Source organism: Myotis daubentonii, chromosome 2, assembly GCF_963259705.1.
Source record: "Myotis daubentonii chromosome 2, mMyoDau2.1, whole genome shotgun sequence".
Lineage (NCBI taxonomy): Eukaryota > Metazoa > Chordata > Mammalia > Chiroptera > Vespertilionidae > Myotis > Myotis daubentonii.
In genome coordinates this window covers 27,393,694-27,414,041 of record NC_081841.1, presented here as the reverse complement: position 1 = coordinate 27,414,041, position 20,348 = coordinate 27,393,694, and the positions used below count along the sequence as shown (strand labels likewise).

General features: G+C 42.7%; 1 protein-coding gene across 1 annotated transcript in view; it reads left to right on the top strand.

Moving 5' to 3' along the window:
* GUCY2C (guanylate cyclase 2C) overlaps positions 1-20,348 on the top strand; it is a 72,406-nt gene that overhangs the window by 35,422 nt on the left and 16,636 nt on the right. Inside the window, exons 11-20 of the mRNA XM_059682271.1 lie at positions 927-1,008; positions 1,688-1,793; positions 2,692-2,754; positions 3,404-3,475; positions 3,929-4,033; positions 8,111-8,197; positions 11,281-11,413; positions 13,348-13,485; positions 14,709-14,797; positions 18,229-18,320. Of these exons, the coding sequence (XP_059538254.1) occupies positions 927-1,008; positions 1,688-1,793; positions 2,692-2,754; positions 3,404-3,475; positions 3,929-4,033; positions 8,111-8,197; positions 11,281-11,413; positions 13,348-13,485; positions 14,709-14,797; positions 18,229-18,320 (967 nt within the window). The remainder of the gene's footprint in view (positions 1-926; positions 1,009-1,687; positions 1,794-2,691; positions 2,755-3,403; positions 3,476-3,928; positions 4,034-8,110; positions 8,198-11,280; positions 11,414-13,347; positions 13,486-14,708; positions 14,798-18,228; positions 18,321-20,348) is intronic.

Genomic DNA, 20,348 nt, shown 5'->3' with positions numbered 1-20,348 from the left:
TCTTATTTGAACATTTTCCCCTAGAATTTCTGGGTCTCTTATTTTTGCTGTAAGAAGAAACATATCTCCTTCACCATATTGCTATTGTCTTCCATCTTCTTACACATTCCCATCTATTGCTTGGAATCCATTCCATTTTTTTCCTTCTTCAACCCACGAGCTTCTTAGTCTCATAGAGACCCACTGTGACTTAAATGAACCATAGTTTCTTGTAGTTTATAATTGTTATTGTCCCTCTCCATCTAGCTAGTCCTCTGCAAACTCAGATTCTGCTTCACTGTTTCTTTGTGTTGGATCCACATTGTCCAGGGTTCCACTTACTCTTCTGTGAGTCTCCCACATTACCCCATCTACAGAACTCCACCCACATTCTAGTGTTCTCATAAATATAATCACTTACGTTCTTCATTGACTTCCGCCCGTTGTCTAGTAGAGCTTGGAAAGGAGCACCAGCAGCACTGTAGTTTAATATTCCAGCACTGGCTTACTTTTCTTTTGATTTGTGCTCTGTATTAAAAAAAAAACAAAAACAAAAAAACTTGTCTCTGCCTCCCACTTTGAATTCCCCTTAGGTCTATTGTTTCAAGAACACCAGGGAGACTTCTACCACCAAAATTATTTGTGTGCTGGAAGCTATTTTATGTCTTATTTGGCGACTCACATAAAGAAAGACATGAGAGGTGTAGACTGTAAGGATAGCTGAAATAACCCACTTCCTTAGGGCACATTCTAGACAGTTTTCTTCAGAGACCAAGGACACAGGACCTACATTATCAATGAAGAGATGAATAAAGGATAAATATTTTTTAAAAGGCTCTCCCTTTCCCCTCCCCCAATTACATCATACAACTAGACTCTTTGAACTGCTTTTATTCTCTGTTCAGAGATCCTTACTAACTCGTTTTGCACTGTCTTTCCTGTGACAGGACCTCAAATCCTGATGATCGCTGTCTTCACTCTCACCGGCACTGTGGTCTTGGTCCTGCTGGCCGCGCTCCTGGTGCTGAGGTACCCACACCCTCTCCGGCTGTGCTCCTCATTCTGAGAGGGATGAGGGAGGGAGGGAGGGAGGGAGGGAGAGGTTTAATAGCTATGCTGATGATGTATGTTCACAAAGAGGTCTCTAGACAGGTGTAAGATCAATAATTCTAATTTATCCACACTCTCTGGGAAAACAATGACAAAACTTTGACATTTTGAATGTTGGGATGCATATTATTACAAATTCTCTGTGCTTTTGTATTTTCTTTCTACATATGTTTTCAAAGGCACAGATCCACAAGAGGAACTGGCTTACTTAGGAATCTGGTGTATTCTCTGGTGATTTCAAACTTAATGTTTTTGCCTTTCAAGGTTATCAATTTAAAATGTTTTTCTTTCCTCTTTCTTCCCTGCTCTTTTTATGCCATCAGTTCAGATTCTTTATTATAGTGAAGGGCTGTATTAGTGAAGGACCTACGAAAGTGAAACAAAAAGGGGGGGGGGAAATAATATAAAAGGCCATCGGGAATCCTTACAAGTTCGCTCATGGCCAGCACTGGCCAGATTGGGGAGTTGTAATTGGGCTGGCCTCACTCACCACGTCTCTACCTTAGAATGCCAGGATTTGAAATTTCTCCCAGTGTTCGGAAGCTGAACAGCATCAATACTAATAAGAAACTATTGACTGGTTCTGTTCCTTCCACAGAAAATACAAAAAAGCGCATGAACGTCGTCAGAAAAAATGGTCCCACATTCCCTGTGAAAAGATCATTCCTCTGGAGACCAATGAGACCAACCATGTGAGCCTGAAGGTAAGGCGCACCTCCCCTTTTGAAGGAGCCTGTCTAGAGCTGGTGCAGCTTGTCAGGTGTGGGTAAGGCACCAGTAGATGGTGGGAAATGAGCCAAGCAGGGATCATTTCTTTCAGAATCTAAGACTTAGATGTTATTTCACTCACCACTTAAAATGCCCCTAAGAGGTCAATTTTAACCAATATTACAACAGATCACAGGTTTTTATGAGAATCAACTTGAAAGATGCAATAGCTCTCAACCTTTCTTCTGTCTTTGAAGTCTGGCGGACCAAGGGCCATGTCTGGCCTGCAGAGGCGTGTGTGTATGTGTGTGTGTTAGTCAATATTCATCATCTTTTAAAAGTAATTGCCAATATAAAAATCTTGGGATGGCTAGAAAAATTCAGGTTACCAGCTTCTTCTGACAATTCAGATGATCCAGCAACTCTCTCGGCTGCACCCAGAGCTGATGGGGCTGCCCCCCTCAGACACCCGGCCCAGCGTCCTCGCTGCAGTGCCACTTGGGCTTTTAGACATGAGTTTGCAACTCCAATGCACAACATGTTCCCCTAAGAGCAACTGTCTGTAGCTACTGGCAACGATTCCCACGAGGAGGGGGCAGGGAGAGCTGGAAGCCAGAAAACCCTGGCTGAAGTAGAACACAAGAAGGAGGGAGGGACAGCGCAACTCTAAGAGGAAGGGAGGGAAACCCAGAGTTTAGTTAGCATCCGGTTGCAGAGGAAAGGCGAGTTGTGAGAGAGAAACACAAGTCAGCTGTAATCGTTTTCCTGGGAGTCTGCCCAGCAGGCTGTGAGCGAGTAGAGCCCGCTCACCTGGCAGAGCCTCTTGGCCTTTGACTGGCAGTGGATGGGACAAGACAGGAAGCTTCTGGAATAATTCGCCTTTTCTTGTGCCAGATCGATGATGACAAGAGACGAGATACAATTCAGAGACTGCGACAGTGCAAATACGACAAAAAGGTGACTATCGTCTCCCCTGCTTCTCTGAACTCTCGGTGAGGGGTGTGTTCTGGGCCTGCTGACTCAGCCCTGCCCCCTTCAGATGCTGGCTGCGCAAAGGTGCGGGTGGGTGCAGGGCTGCTCCAGGGGCTGTTCTAGGCGCCTTTCACAGGGATGGGCAGGGCTCTGCTTCAAGGGTTACAGACTCACAGTCCGGGGAAAATTAAAGAATGCATACAATTTTTTGAGATAGGTGGAATGCAGGAAGCGAAGGGAAAAATGAAAGAGAGTCAGAGCAGTCCAGGCAGCCCTAATATTATATTTTGCCTCATTCAGTGAGAATATGACAATTCCACATGGAGTTTCCCTTCCTTCCTTCCTTCCTTCCTTCCTTCCTTCCTTCCTTCCTTCCTTCCTTCCTTCCTTCCTTCCTCCTATATTCATTCCTTCCTTCCAACCTTTTTTTCTTCCTTCTCATTTAGTCATTCTTAAAGAAACATTCAAACCTGAGCCTCTCGTATCCAAGGGACATAAACATCAACAAAATACTGTCGCTAATCTCAAGAGCTTACAGTATAGTAGGAAGATAGACGCACAAACAAAATATTATAATACGCGTATAAATAGTGATGCTACAACTTTATCTTCTTAATTCAATTGATTTTTGCAGAGAGTGATTCTAAAGGATCTCAAACACAACGATGGCAATTTCACAGAGAAGCAGAAGATAGAACTGAACAAGGTATGTGTCCCTTGCTTGAAACCCTTAAGTGAGAAATAGTATCACTGCATTTCCCCTGAGCACTGAGGGCCTGGGGCAGCAAGGCATTATTGGGGATGCTGACAGAGAAGCCCTCAGGCCGAGAAATGGGTGACTATACCTATTCGTGTTGAAGATTCTACCAACCAATGTTGGAGAGTGATGTTTGATGGTGTAAAACATGTTGGAAATCTAATAGCATGTCTACAAAATGGTCCTGATATTATTTGAGAGTAGTCAAAGGTCTGTATTCGAGTCCCCTTGCCGAGGAAAGAAAGACTGGTTGGTAAGATGCATTGCAATGCGTACTAAGAAATGTACTGACATTCCAAATCATCTCCCCAAAGACCTAAAACACGTTTTATTAGCGTAGTAATTTTTACTGTGGTGCTGCTTTCTGGCTGACTTGCTTTGTAAATACACATGTTATCTTAGTTGCTTCAGATTGACTATTACAACCTAACCAAATTCTACGGAACTGTGAAGCTTGATACCATGATCTTTGGGGTGGTCGAATACTGCGAGCGAGGATCCCTCCGGGTAAGGACAATTTCCGATTTCCTAACTGGTCACCCATATAGAAAAATTATATATAGATATATATATATAAAGTTTTAGATGTTCACCTAGTGAAATAACATTGGAGAAGTATCAGGAAAAGTTGGTGGGTTCATATGTTACTAAACTGGATCACTCAGATTTTGTCAATGTCTTAATATATATATATACATACATATACACATATTTATATATTTTCAAGAGTGTAGACTTGAGAGAACAGAGTTGGAAAAGTGACTAATTACCTCTAAATTCATTTTATTTTACTTGCATATTTACTTGATTTGTATGAAAAGAAAAAATGGGTGGCCATTATGATAGCACCAGACAAGAATTAGGGAACTAATTCATAAATCCTGGTTCTGCTACTGTATTAATTCCTACCATCCTTTCCCTTGTGAGGGACTGAGGATGGCCTAGGTGTTGCCAGGTACTCTGGCTGAGCAAGTTCAAAGCAGAAAGAGAAAGTAAGACAGAAATAAGTTGATTTCTTGGAAACAACCACGCATCAAGTAGGAATAGCAAATCATTACATTGTTCAGAAGGGCAGGCATATACAAGAAACAGTCACTTACAAGAAACAAAATCAGGTGTGCAGCAGAAATGGGACTAAATGGGGAACAGGTAGGAGAAGGAAGGAATCGAGGACAGTTGTTTCAAAGAGCATTGAAATATTTGAACCTCACCTGGAGCAGTTTCTGGGATGTGTTCTGAGGGCTTTCAGCCTTTTATAAACCTTTGCGGAGGTGACCATAGAATTTACCAGGATACTTTGCGAGTAAAGGGGGTACTGTCATAATTGTTGGAGCTGTAGACATAAATTGCAACTGACCTCAAGCAAACCACAATGTGTGGTCACCCTGCCCTCGGACTATTTTCAGACCCAGTGTCTCTTTATAACCTTAATATTCTCCCCTATAACAAAGCCTGAATCCTAAGATTGGGGCCAGCAGCAGCTTTAAAGAGGTCCAAATATTCATTACGCAGTAACATTTAAAAATAATTTTGAAATTTAACCCCTTAGAAATTTTTAATTTTTTAATAAGCTTCCATAAAAGAACAAAACTAAACTAAACAAGATTAGTAGTTTTCAAAATAAACCCAGGTCTATCCTCAAAGAAATAACTCATAGCCCTAAATGTTATTCTGTCTTTAAAAAAATAATCTAAATAGTCAATATAAAATTTAGAAGAATAACTATGGCCTAAGGAAAAGAAACTTTCAAAATTCAATCATTACAAAAGAGGTAGAGTTTTAAATGCATTTATGAGTTGCTTATCTTTTTTAAACTATAAAGTATACAAGTCTCTCATATTTCTAATTAAGACTTAAAAGAAGCATAAAAATAAACAAATGTAGGCATAGAAAATAAAGCTATTAAAAAGACACTTTCAATTGTGAAAGAATACTTCAAAGACTATTAAATTATAAAATCCAAAAAAAGAGAAAAATTTTAGATGCAATACAATCATGAAAGTTTGACTCAAAAAGTAAAAACTTAAGTAAGCTAATAACAATAGGAGAAATTCTAATTTCTATTACAAAAAAAAATACCAGCTTTGGCTTAATTCTAAACTTCAATAAGTAATTCTCTGTGTGTATATAAATACTGTTCTAAAATTAACCAAAAACACAAATTCTAAATTCATTTAACATTCAACAAAGCTAGCATAAAGTTGATAATAAAATATGATTAAAGGCTAACTTATATTTAGGAATATTGATTTAAAAAATGATAAATAGAATACTACTAACCCTAAGCCAGTTGTATATAAGGAGCATAGTACAATCAGATATGGTTAATTCTATGAATTCAATAACTATCACTCTCATGCATCATATCAAAAGGTCATAGAAAAAAAAAGACCATATGATGCTGAAAATGAACATTTAAATTAAAAAATTATAATGTAAATAAAACATTTCTAATGATATTAATTATATGAGGGCTATCCCATACTCTGATTCATTTAATTTCAATGAGATTAGAATACCAGTTCACAAAGCCTGGTCAAAGGGTTTTACAGAGTCTTTTACTCCCTAAAATGCCCAGCAAACATTTGGGTATCATACCTATAGTTTGGGGGGCTCTCTACCCTCAGGCAGGAAACTTCAGTTATCTGAATGGTCCTGGACCCCCTTCTGACATTGCTGAGTCCTCCTGGGCTCAGACAACAACAGAAATTTCTACAGGAAACCACCTTTGTACCATGAGCCTCAAAGCAAAGGCTGTGCAAAGGCAAATGGCAGTCCCCTCCCTGTGTCATCCTTCAGGCTCCAACCATGGCAAATCCCATCAGAAACTACTTTTGTGGGAAAACAAATCAGAACATTTCAACCTAAACGGGGTAAAGACAATTTTCTTCCTGCCTTATAAATATACCATACTGCGGCTAACCTTGGGTAGGAACAATTGGTTCATTCAAGCAACAAACATTTATTAAATAAAGATTTATTCCAAGCCAGACACTGAATGAGATGCTGCAGAAACAGCAGTGAACAAAAATTATCACAGAGTCGATGTGCTCATGAGATGAAGAGATAATAAACATAAACAAAATATAAAATATGTCTGGTGCTAAGGGAAAGAATTACTTTAGAGTGTGTCTCGGCATAACTCCCCTTCCTTAACTTGGCATGGTACCTACAGCCCATCCAGCCTTATCTGAAATGAATTATGACTTTGGACCCTTCACTTGAAATTATTGGTATAGTGCCTGACTTAAAACTAAAGGTCAAATTGTGCTTTTTCCCAAAACAAGAAACTATTGTTAGGTTATTAGAGCTTTACTATGAAGAATTTTTACTAGCTTAGAACCATCATCTTGTTAGAAACATCACCATGTTAAAATACTGAGTTCAAAATTCTAGGTCATACAGTTCACACAAAATCCAGGAACTCTGTCTTATGGACAGAGGATTTAGTAAACTAAACTAAATAAATAAATAAATAAATAAATAAATAAATAAATAAATAAATAATAGCCTGGCCGGTGCTGCTCAGTGGTTGGGTGTTGATCCATGAACCAGGAGGTCACAGTTCGATTCCCAGTCAGGGCACATGCCTGGGTTGCAGTCCTGATTCCCAGTAGGGGTTTGCAGGAGGCAATCCATCAGTGATTCTCTCTCATCATTGATGTTTCTATCTCTCTCACTCTCCCTCTTTTTAAAATAAATAAAAACTTGTTGTTGTTGTTGTTAATCCTCACCCGAGGACATTTTTCTATTGATTTTTAGGGAGAGTGGAAGAGAGAGGGAAAGACAGAGAGTAACATCGATGTAAGAGAAATACATTGATTAGTTGCCTCCTGCATGCTCCCAACCAAGGCCTGGGCTGGGTAGGAGGCTGCAACCAAGGTACATGCCCTTGACTGGGATGGAACCTGGGACCCTTCGGTTTGTAGGCAGATGCTCTGTCCCCCGAGCCAAACAGGCTAGGGCAATAAAAACATATTTAAAAAAAGAACAACTTAGAGCTATAAAATTAATGGATGCAATTGATCATGTGAGTAAAAACATAAGCCTAGTGAATGAAATTCCTAACAGCAATTCCTTGTTTGAAAACACTCATATAATTTTGATGAGACAGGACCTGCAGCCCAGCGACTTGTGGTTCAGACTCACCAGCCCACCCTCCAGGCAGGCGTGTGCTCATGGGCTCATTCCTTCACCCCCAGCAAGTGGAAGACCAGAATTTTGGATACTCTGGGTATTTCCTGCTCATGTCCTTGTCATGAAAGCCACCAAATGGTTCTTACATAGGGAAGAAAAGAAATACTGGGTAGAGCAAAAGTAGGTTTATAGTTATTCGTATGGAAAATAATGCAATAGTTAATAAATAATAATACAAGAATAAACTCTGTGTTCCATGTGCTCACAACTGTAAACCTGCTTTCCCCTCCACCCTGTGTACATTCAGGAAATCCAGGGCAACAGAGTTCCACTGTGTTCCTGAGCCCAAGACCTCATGATTAGATCATTATTTGCCTGCAATACTCTCTCCACACTCTCCCTCCTTGTGACAACTCATCTTCTTCCTTTCCTTTTTCTCCTGTTCAGGAAGTTTTAAATGACACAATTTCCTACCCTGATGGTACATTCATGGATTGGGAGTTTAAGATCTCTGTCTTGTATGACATTGCTAAGGTAAGAGAACTATAAACACAAAAGACATCTAGAAAATTAAATACAGGAAAATAGGTCAAGCAAGCTATTCAACTTCACTGCATTGGTTTCTTCATCTGTAAGATGGTAATAAAAAATAGTGCTTATTTAGTACTAATAGTCAGAGGGTTGTTTGGAGTGTTTTATGAAATAATGCATATGCTTTGCATAAGGCCTGGTACAAGTAAATGTTCAATATATACTGGGTCTTCTTATGATGATTATATGCTTTCTACTCTGGGTTTGAGGCACATGTTTTCATAGACTGGCTGGAAGTTAAACTAATACAAACCTGCAGAGAGAACAACTAAATCTTCAACTTTATAAGAGAAAATCTTAAGCACAGGCAACCATCGTGTAGGAGGCGGTAAAAAATTTGGACATGTATATCCCCAAACATGGGAGTACCAGTAACCAGGGCCTCATTCAAGAATGAAGAAAAGTCATTCCCAAGAGTGAGCTATTTGATACAGTCTTAAATCTCCCTCCACATAGCGTCAGAATACGTTTGCAAAATGCTATATGATACCCCATTTGCCACATGTCACTCCTGTGATCTAGGCTGAAACCCAGTGTCTGCAACGACACCTCTAGCCAGCCGAGGGAAGCACACCAGCGAAAAACAGGCTTCCCCTTTCACAATAGATTGAAATCCATTAAATTTTAGAAACTAATCTAGCCAAGCCCCTCCTTTCAGAATAGCAAAGCCTTATTATGCATATTTTTTAATTGAGGTAGTAGAAGACCAGACATACCCAAGGTCACAGACCAAATAAGTGGTAAGTGAACACACTTTAAGAAAATAGGATCAACCTTTCATTTTATATTATATACTAGGGGCCCAGTGCACGAATTCATGCACCTTGAAAGGAACTGTGGGCTGTGAGGCTGTGGTGGGCATAGGGGGGTAGGGTCTCAGCACATTCTTCACGTCCCCGCCCGGCCCCTCCCGCCATGGCCCCCAGTCCCCTGTCTGCCAGCAGCCCTGCTCCCACTACCGCCACTCCCATGCACTGACAGCACCGGCCCCACTCACACCCGCTGATGGCGCAGAGTAATTGGGGCCAGAGCCAGCAGTGGCTGCAAGCAACAGCTGCTGCCCCAAGCACCCCTCAGGAGCAGAGGGAGGTGGAAAAGCCCTGAGGGGCAATCGGGGCCAGCAGCCACTGCTTGTACTTGCTGACGGCGCTGAGTGATCGGGGCCGGTGCTGAGCGATCAGGGCCGGCGCTGGGCGCCAGCAGCAGGTGCGAGTGGCAGCTCTGGCACTGGCAGTGGTGTGAGTGGGGCCAGTGCCAGCAGAGGGTGCAAGCGCCCAGCAGGCTAGCCCCAATGACAACAACCGGTACCCCACCTTGGTCTGGTGCCCCCGCTCACCTGCTCAACCATCCTGCCTCAGCCAATGTCCATCATGTTCCATGCTCTGCTGCCTGCTGCCAATGCCCACTATGTTCTGCATGCGCCCCCTGGTGGTCAGTGCACATCATAGCGACCGGTTGTTAGTTGTTCCACTGTTCAGTCTATTTGCATTTTAGGGTTTTATCTACACTAATAAAAGAGAAACATGGTAATTGGCGTACGACCGCTACCCTTTTCATTGGCTAATCAGCGAGATATGCAAATTAACTGTCAGCCAAGATGGCGACCAGCAGCCAGGCAGCTTGAAACTAACATGAGGCTTGCTTGCCTCAGTGATGGAGGATCGTTGGAGGAAACCAACGTTCCCCACCTGCGGCTGCAGGCCTCAGAGTGGGCAGTTTAAGAAACATTGTAACAAATACCGCTGGACTTCAGCCAGCAGATTCGCAACATTGTAAGCAAAGGCCAGAAACCTACTTTCAGCGGTGGAGGCCTAAGAGCTGGAGCCAAGCCTCAAGGTAAAGCTGGCCCAGAATAAAAAAAGAAAAAAGAAAAAAAGGAGCGGTTGGGAACTTCAGTCACTCCCAGCCTGAAAACAGCCCTCAGCCCCTCACCCAGACTGGCCAGGCACCCCAGTGGGGACCCCCACCCTGATCCAGGACACCCTTCAGGGCAAACCAGCCGGCCCCACCCATGCACCAGGCCTCTACCCTATATAGTAAAAGGGTAATATGCCTCCCGGCACCGGGATCAGCGTGACAGGGGGCAGCGCCCAAACCCCCTGATCGCCCTGTGGCTCTGTGTGTGACAGGGGGCGGGGCCCCAACCCCCTGAGCAGCCCTGCTCTGTGCCTGATAGGGGGGAGCTCCCCAACTCCCCCCCCTCAACGGGCCCTGCTCTGTGTGTGATGGGGTAGAGCCATAACCTCCCCATCGGCCCTGCCCTGAGTGTGAGAGTGGCGGTGCCCCAACCCCCTGATTGGCCCTGCTCTGTGGGTGATAGAGGGCGGTGCCCCAACCCCCTGATGGGCCCTGCTCTGTGTGTGACGGGGGCAGCGCCCCAACCCCCTGATTGGCCCTGCTCTGTGCATGACAGGGGGTGGCGCCCCAACCTCCCCATTGACCCTGCCTTGAGTGTGACAGGGGACGGTGCCCCAGCCCCCCAATTGACCCTACCCTGAGCATAACTGAGGGTGGCATCACAACCTCCCAATCTGCCCTGCTCTGTGCATGACGGGGCAGCGCCCCAACTCCCCAATTGGCCCTGCTCTGAGCCCGACCAGGGGCTGCACCTAGGGATTGGGCCGGCCCTCTGCCACCCGGGAGCAGGCCTAAGCCAGCAGGTCGTTATCTCCCGAGGGGTCCCAGACTGCGAGAGGGCACAGGCCGGGCTGAGGGACCCCCCCTCCCCTCCGAGTGCACAAATTTTTGTGCACCGGGCCTCTAGTATATAGATAATTACTTAATCCAAGTCTTTGGACAACTGCCTTTTATATGTCACCTAAATAGATTTAAAACTAGATGTAGTGCTTAAGCAAACGTTAGGGCCTTAGTATTTTTAAAGTAAAATTAATGGAACTAACTTTAAAATCTGTTAGTGTGATTCTATCTGCATGCTGGAATGAGTTCAAACTGTCATTTCTTTCTTTAAAATAAGCAGGTGCAGAGTGTCTTATCTCTTTGCTTTCTTGTCATCTGAAAAATTGCAGGGGATGTCATATCTGCACTCCAATAAGACAGAGGTCCATGGGCGTCTGAAATCCACCAACTGCGTGGTGGACAGTAGGATGGTGGTGAAGATCACCGATTTTGGCTGCAATTCCATTTTACCTCCAAGAAAAGGTCTGTAATGAAATTTTAACCAGTTTCCCACTGGTCTTTCTCTTTTCTCACAAGCCCACATAATTCTCTCAAGAAATAGTGATACTGATCAGAAAATTAACACTTGGAGCCACAAAAGGCAACAGTGGGCTCATTCTCTAACAGTTCCCCCTTGTCAGTTTTCAACAAGTGTTTCTTGAATTTAATAAACCTCCTCTGTGGATTTCCTTCATCCATGTCCCTTGATATCAGTGTGAAATCATGAGGAACTTATTAGCTTGCGGAAGCAGAACTGGGTGAAAAATAGAGGTGATTAGAGTAGTAAGAGACCTTAGAAATCTTCTGGTCTAAGCTTCTCTCTTTATAAAACAAACAAACAAAAAAACAGAATAAAGGTTCAGAGAGGTGAAGAGGTTTGGTCAAGTAGATAGAGTATAAGGCAGATGACCCATTTCCAAATTCTAGACATCATTTATTTATCTGTGATAATGATAAGGAAAATAACTCATATCAGTAAAATATATTCTTATCTCTTTTAAGATTGTAATAGGGGTCAAAAAGAGTGACATAAAGAAAAATGATTTGTAAAGTATAAAGAGCTTTTGTGTTGAATATTTACCCATTCTTTACTATATAACTCAGGGTTATGGACTCAGAAATCTAACACTCATATATGATTGAAAATACCGTCTAGGTCCAAACAATAAATTCCACTTCAATTCTATTTTACAACCCTTTAGTTTTTCCTTAATAGAAAATTATAATTCTGCCCCTAATTTCTTCAGTCACATCAAGCATGCTAGACATTGGACTCAACCCAGTAAGTGCTCGTTGAAGACCTACTGTGTGCCCAGCTTGATTCATCATGTAGTGGAACAACTCTCCCTCATTAGATGACCCAACATGACAGAAAATCACAGGTCGAATCTCATCCTCCTGAACAGCACTCGGTTACACCGACCTATCTGTGCTGTCGGTCACCTGAATTTTAGCATAAGTAGCTGTACGTACCTTTCCTACAACCCCAAACCACATGAATAACAAGACACATAAAGTCACAAGACATCAATTCAAAAAGGCAATGAGTATTTGGATGGAAAAGCCACATGAGGAAAATGTGCCTTGTCCTAAGCCTAACACTGTACCCGACAGCATGAATCTATGGATTTTTTTCCATCAAAACTGCCAAACATACAAATCTCAAAAAGCTTACAAGGAGCTAGGTGATTCTGGAGAACAATTGTATGCCCTGTTATTACCAAATGAGATAAGTGATGAGAGACAAAAACCCAAGTGTCTGCAGGAGCCAAACACGGAACACAGGAGCCCTTCACTGTGAAGTGGACCAGGTGGGAAGCATTGAGGAGGGGCAGGCCCAGTAGTAAAATGGGAGTAAATTGTATGCATTATGTTTTAAAGAACACGGAGGGAATCCAAGAACACACATCGCTGGGCAATAGCTGACTTGGAGGCTGCCAGTGTGTCACATCTGGAAAATATCAGTCGTAGTCTCTTTGTTTGAATGTGCTGTCTTTATTTTTAAACATTTACAAAGGCTTTCCTAGGTTTATGCCTTATGTCCCGTAAGCTGTTAAACCCTCTTAGCCTCTCATTCTAGTGCACTCATCCTACAAACCTTTACAAGCACTTCCTGCACACCAGGTGCTATTCTAGGTAGACCTTGAGGGTGTTTAGGACTATGATCCTAGCAGTGTTAGGGAAGACATTGCCATATGACCTCACCCAAATCCTGGCATTACATAGCCAGATTAAATGGTGTGTGTTCTACCCTTAACGCCATTATTAGCATAAACTTCTCAAAAGTCTGGGACCATATAAACTCTAGGCCACTCATATTCAGGGTGCATGGTGTAGGGACTTAAAGAACAGAAGCAGGTTGGAGACTATGGGCTGCTCACCCCCTTAACTTTGCAATCTCCATGCTGAATGTCCAGACCTGTGGACAGCCCCAGAGCACCTCCGCCAAGCCAGCATCTCTCAGAAAGGGGACGTGTACAGCTACGGGATCATCGCACAGGAGATCATCATGCGGAGGGAAACCTTCTACACACAATGCTGCCGCGACCAGAATGGTAAGAGTCTGACCCTTTCATTTGCCCTGCTGGGAGCTGGCCAACCTGCATTCTTGGCTGACAGGGACCCTGATCTGTGTGACCGCATCTCTGTCCCTCAGCTGTAAAAGCAATGAATGGCATATCTGCACTACCTATTTCACAGGGGTTTTGGAAGGATTAGATGAATGAATGTTGAGTGCTCTGAAGAGAGTAAAACAATACACCACTGCCAGGTGTCACTACCATCAGTGTTATTGTTAGTTAAAGAATCTTCCCTCGTCCAGCAGGTGTGGCTCTGGTTAAGGTCATGGTTCAATTCCCGGTCAGGGCACATGCCCAGGTTGCCACAGTAGGGGGTGTGCAGGAGGCACCTGAGCAATGATTCTGTCTCATCATTGATGTTCCTATCTCTCTCTCCCTCTTCCTTCCTCTCTGGAATCAATAAAAATGTATTTTTTTAAAAAAGAATCTCCCCTTATAATTTCCCTCTTTCCTTTTGATTTCTAACAGCCATGTGTCTAACACCTGAACTAGATCACCGAAGTGGGACATACATATTTTAGTTCCTACTAAGATCTATACTAGTGATGGCAAACCTATGACACGCGTGTCAGAGGTGACACGCGAACTCATTTTTTTGGTTGATTTTTCTTTGTTAAATGGCATTTAAATATATAAAATAAATATCAAAAATATAAATCTTTGTTTTACTATGGTTGCCAATATCAAAAAATTTCTATATGTGACACGGCACCAGAGTTAAGTTAAGGCTTTTCAAAATGCTGACACGCCGAGCTCAAAAGGCTCGCCACCACTGACTATACTTTTGTCACATGTCCCCTTGGGGCCTTGGGGGGGGTGTGGTTCAATATTTCATTCCATTCACTTACTGAGCACTTACTTGTGCCAACTCTTAACTGTCTGGGGGGAGGGGTGACTAGGGATGGCAGGATTGCAGGCTAGAGTCTTGGTCAGAGGAAGCCCACTGAAGGCAGTGGTGTCTGGGTTGAGTTTCATAGGGTGAGTGCCCTTAATTTGAGAGATAGCCTCCTGGGTTTAGGTGGGTATGAGACCCCTTAACCTGGTGGCTCATTCGGCATCCCTCTGCCGACTGCTGGCCGAGGCACTGCGGCACTCTCGCTGGCCCATCGGAGTCAGTGAGCCAGTTCAGAATCTGACCGCTGCTCCACGTTCCACATGCTGCATTCTCTCTTGTAATTGAATTATTCTCATCCCATCAGAGAAGATTTTCAGAGTGGAGAGTTCCAATGGAGTGAAGCCCTTCCGCCCAGATCTGTTCCTGGAAACAGCCGAGGAGAAGGAGCTGGAAGTGAGTTTCTCTGGGCCACTGTAACAAATTACCACACACAACTTCATGGATTAAAACAACAGAAATGTATTTGTTGGAGGCCAGACGTCTGAAATAAATTGCCAGCAAGATCATGCTCCTTCTAAAGGCTCTAGGGGAGGGTCCATTCCTTGCTACTTCCAGAAGCTTCTGCTGGCTGACATTCCTTGGCTTGTGGCGCAAACACCCTAATCTCTGATTGGTGGTAGTCACATTCTTCTCTCCTCTCCTTTTCTAATTTCCCTCTACCCGCCTTCTATATAAGGATACCTGTGATTGTATTTGGGCCCACCAAGATAATCCAGAATAATCTCCCCAAGTCAAGACTCCAAAGGTAATCACATCTGCAAAGATACTTTTTCCAAATAAGGTCACATCCACAGGTTCCAGGGGTTAGAACACGGACATTTGTCCGGGAACCATCATCAGCCTGTCACCCTAACCTTATATGTTTCCACTTCTCTGAACTCAGGAAAGAGCTGGTTCCTTAAGCACACGTTCCATTCTCAGTCCCTAGAGCTCACAAAGCAAGATGCCCATGTGATACACTGGCCAGGCTTGTAAATACCACCTAGGGATTGAAAAATAAGTATGCCAACATCTGGAAACAATAGGGAAGGGTACTTTTTCTCCTTTTATTCTTCATCTGAAGGAAATTGAGTTTTTGTCTCTGCATTTGTTTAATTTATTTTAATAATCCCTCGCAAAGGCTTTTAAAGCCTGTGGGGAAAGTTTCTAAATTTATTTTAGGATTTTATCTGAGCTTTTATAATCCCCAAAGATAGTAAATAACGTGTTTTAAAAGTTTTTAGGGTCTTAAAAATAAAACCCTTTGTTTGTCCCTTGTGGGATAAAGATAGAAACATTTTCCTTCAATTTATAAGTATCCTTCCAGGTGAGGTTTATGGCCAGCCTAGCTGAGTGTGTATGGGCCGTTCTTACTCTTCTTTTCTCTATTTCAATATTAAAGGCAGGTTGTATCCCCAAGGTTCTAAGATAGAATTGCTCCTATCCTGGTCTCATTCTATCCCCCAAACCCTGATTTTCAGGATGCTGGGATTCCTCCCCACACGTCAGCATATCCCTTCTCAACACTTCTTTCTAGCCTGAGGACAGCCACATGTTGCTTAAAACCTTTTCTACTAAAGCATTCTTCCTCCTCCATTCACTCATGTAGTCAGATGGTTCTGGAATTGGAAGCAAGAAAAGATTTCATATCTAGTAGCTGGTTCCAATAGAATGCAGGCCTGAAATTAGATGACGTGGCAGTGCCCCCGTCTCACTGGGCGGTGCTGCGTCAGCCCGGCTGTGGGTTGGGTTTGCCCATGCCTCTTTAAGGCCGTCAGCAGACCATGTGCCAAGGCAAAGGCATCATCTGGTGGTGAATGCAGGCAGGCAAGGGCTATGCCATGCCTACAGCTAGCTCTTCCCGGGGTGCCCCGAGGCAAAGAACACGGGCAGGGACTGCACCTGATACCGTTTGTCATCCTATTCCTGACTAAAGTAAAGAATTAACTAATGGTTTGCACCATGCTTTCCAATCCAACAAAAGCTGCGAGCCACTGATAGTGAGATGAGGTTTCCATGGACTTCCTCATGTCTTCACCTTCCCTTGAACCTCCCCTTCCTCACTTCTCTTTTATATATGCAATAATAATATATAGACTATGTATCATAATAATTCCATTATAATTATGACGTTATATGCAATTATTTATTATAATACTAGAGGCCCGGTGCACAAAAATTTGTGCACTGGGGGGGGGGGGGGCGTCCCTCAGCCTGGCCTGTGCCCTCTCACAGTCTGGGACCCCTCGGGAGATAATGACCTGCTGGCTTAGGCCTGCTCCCGGGTGGCAGAGGGCAGGCCCAATCCCTAGGTGCAGCCCATGGTCGGGCTCAGAGCAGGGCCGATTGGGGAGTTGGGGTGCCGCCCCGTCATGCACAGAGCAGGGCAGATTGGGAGATTGTGATGCCAACCTCAGTCACATTCAGGGTAGGGCTGATTGTGGTTTTGGGGCACCGTCCCCTGTCACACACAGAGCCACAGGGCGATCAGGGGGTTTGAGCGCTGCCCCCTGTCACGCTGATCCTGGTGCCGGGAGGCATATTACCCTTTTACTATATAGGGTAGAGGCCTGGTGCATGGGTGGGGCCGGCTGGTTTGCCCTGAAGGGTGTCCTAGATCAGGGTGGGGGTCCCCACTGGGGTGCCTGGCCAGTCTGGGTGAGGGGCTGAGGGCTGTTTTCAGGCTGGGAGTGACTGAAGTTCCCAACCACTCCTTTTTTTCTGTTTTTTTTTTTTTTTTATTCTGGGCCAGCTTTACCTTGAGGCTTGGCTCCAGCTCTTAGGCCTCCATGGCTGAAAGTAGGTTTCTGGCCTTTGCTTACAATGTTGCGAATCTGCTGGCTGAAGTCCGGCGGTATTTGTTACAATGTTTCTTAAACTGCCCGCTCAGAGGCCTGCAGCTGCAGATGGGGAACGTTGGTTTCCTCCAACGATCCTCCGTCACTGAGGCAAGCAAGCCTCATGTTAGTTTCAAGCTGCCTGGCTGCGGCCGCCATCTTGGCTGACAGTTAATTTGCATATCTCTCTGATTAGCCAATGAAAAGGGTAGCGGTCATACGCCAATTACCATGTTTCTCTTTTATTAGTGTAGATAGTTATAATTATAGTATAATCTTATAATATCGTTATAATTATAATCTAATTATATATAATTATATTATTTAATACTATAATAAACATTTTATATTAATATGTACTGAAAATAATTATATATCTATACACATATACATACATATACATATACATATATATATATATATATAATTGTCCTTTGCCCATGCTTGGGACATACTTATGCTAAATTATTCATTGTTTATCTGAAATTCGAGTTTAACTGGGTATTCTATATTTTTGTTTGCTAAATCCGAGAGCCCTAAGATTCCTTCATAAACCAGTTAAGTCAGAATCTCCTAGGTTGGGGCCTGGGCAAAAGAACTTTTGTAAACTCTCCCAGGCAATTCCACTGTTAGCCACAGTTAAAAATGCTGCTTGAAGTGCCTCGCTCTCATTGACAGTCACTGTCACATACTCACTGAACCCAACTGTTTCTTGTTCTTCCCAACACACACCCTGCAAATGCATGTAAAGATTTTGTCTCTCCCATCAATCTGGCCTTGTCCAAATCAATATCACCTTTTTCATTAATTCAGTGTCTAAGGGAAGGGCTTAGGCAAGGCAGTACAGGTGGTGATGCCTGAGATACACTGCAGACAACTGGGCGACCTCATCCTCATTGTCAGAGTTGAGATGTTTTTAAAATAGTCGTTGCCTCAATTACTCCCATCCTGGAAGAAAATAGGATAGGATTCCACCCCCTGAGCTAATCCACCCCTTCTTCCTTCCAGGTATATCTACTTGTAAAAAACTGCTGGGAGGAAGATCCAGAAAAGAGACCAGATTTCAAGAAAATTGAGAATACACTGGCCAAGATATTTGGGTATTGCTGACATTTTTGCTTTCTTTCTCACCAATTTCAGATCATTCTAACAATAGTTGACATTCAGTGGCACCTAAGAATGAGAATGCCTATTCTAATGAAATACCCCAGACTGGAGCACCTACCTCAGAAAAATTAAAATGATATGGAGACTACCAGACCATTTTCTCTGGGAAATAATCACTTGGCAAGTTAAATACTCAAAGGCAAAACTTGCCTGATTAAAAACTATATTCTGACTAATCATAAGTATGTCTGTTAAAAATATAGTTCCCTGACCCTTCTGCAGGTAATTAGAATTTAGAAGTCTGTTATGGGTCCTGGAAATCTGTAAAGTCCCTGGATAATTCTTAAGATCACCAAGTTTCTTAAATTTTTCAAATCTTAAAAAAAAAAAAATAAATCTTAGGATCAGCAACTTTGGCCCTACGTCCTTAAGACTTGAGTCATGAATCAGACTATAATTCAGGATTTTTTAAAAAAAGTAACACACAATTATCCAGTAAGATTGAATTCTAGATTTCTCATGTTTTCTGTTAGAAACAGTGCAGAGTGAGAAAAATAGCAGTGGAGTGAGAGAGGAGACCCAGTTTCTAATAATAGCTTGCTGTGGGACATTGGGCAAAACACTTATCCTAATTGGGTGTCAATTTTCTTGTTAGTAAAATTGGACTGAACAAGATCATTTATACAATTCCTTCCAGCTCTAACTTTCTGTAGTTCTCATTAAGTCATTCAGATACTTAACGAGGCTAAAAGCCCAAGGCTGAAGAAGTAGAGTGTAGTTAATCAAAGTGAGGTCATTGATTTGGTAGATCTAAGCTGTCGTTTGGGGGAAAGGAGCCGGAAATAATAAGCGATTTAATTCTTGCCCACTTTTCATCGCTTCACAAACCTGTTACTAAGAGCAGATGAGCTTGTACATGTGACAGATGACATGTAAACTCTTGGAGATAAACTGGGCCCCTGATCGTCTGTCTACCCTAGAGAATCTGATGTCATTGATCTGGGGAGCAGGCTGACATCGGGAGTTTTAATAGCTCCTTAGATGATTAAAACTTGCAGCCAATTTTTTTAAAATGCAGCCAAGGTTGAGGAAATGTTTAATTAAATCAATTCATCATGAAATAAGATATCCATCTTCATCCTTTACACCTGCTCCCTTGCCCTTTCTACCAACTAGACTCTAGGTGTTTCTAGTAAATTCCCTGGGGAACTTGTTTAAAAATTCTGTTTCTTAATTTCAAGCCTAGCAGTTTCCAGTCTTATAGGTCTACAATGGGACTCAGGAATGGATTGAATTTTTAACAATCATCCCTCCACATCCCAAGGGGATGGTGATGTAGGCCATCTTCTCCTTGACTGTATAAATTATAATTTATAATTGCTGTTGTTGTAATAACAAAATGGTATGATTTGTTCAGCCCCTTCAATTGTGCCATATGTGTTACCAACATCATCTCTGATTCCCACAACAATTCTGCAGGAACTCAGCATGCCTCTGAGCCAGCTCAGCACCAAGGCTTGTCATAGGCTCATGTCACAGAAAGCTGGCACCTCATCCAAGTCTCCTTGGTCTAACAAAATCATTCAGAGCTAGGTTTTTTGCTTTAGGATCCTGGCTTTCCATTCTGAGGAGATCATGTAAGGCTCAACTTTGCTTTTCTTGGTTCTCCTCATATACTTTCATTTATCACCTCTAGAGCTTTTTTTAAAAGAAAGTTTTTCCTTTATTGTAAAATATTTATTATTAAAATTTTGGAAAATGAATAAGCAAACAAGAAAGTACAAACATCATTTGTTTGTGAGTAGATGGCCACCAGTTTTCAAAAATTAAAAATGAGATTATAATTTTTGCTATTATACGAACTTTTTCATGAGCAATAGAGAAGTAGTATCTTTTTGTGCTTAACTATTCTAATTCATATTTAATGCTACATTAGTACTCCATTGTACCATAATATTTTAACTACTTTTATGTTACCCATTTAGGTTATTTTCAAATGTTTGCCATTATAAAAAATGCTG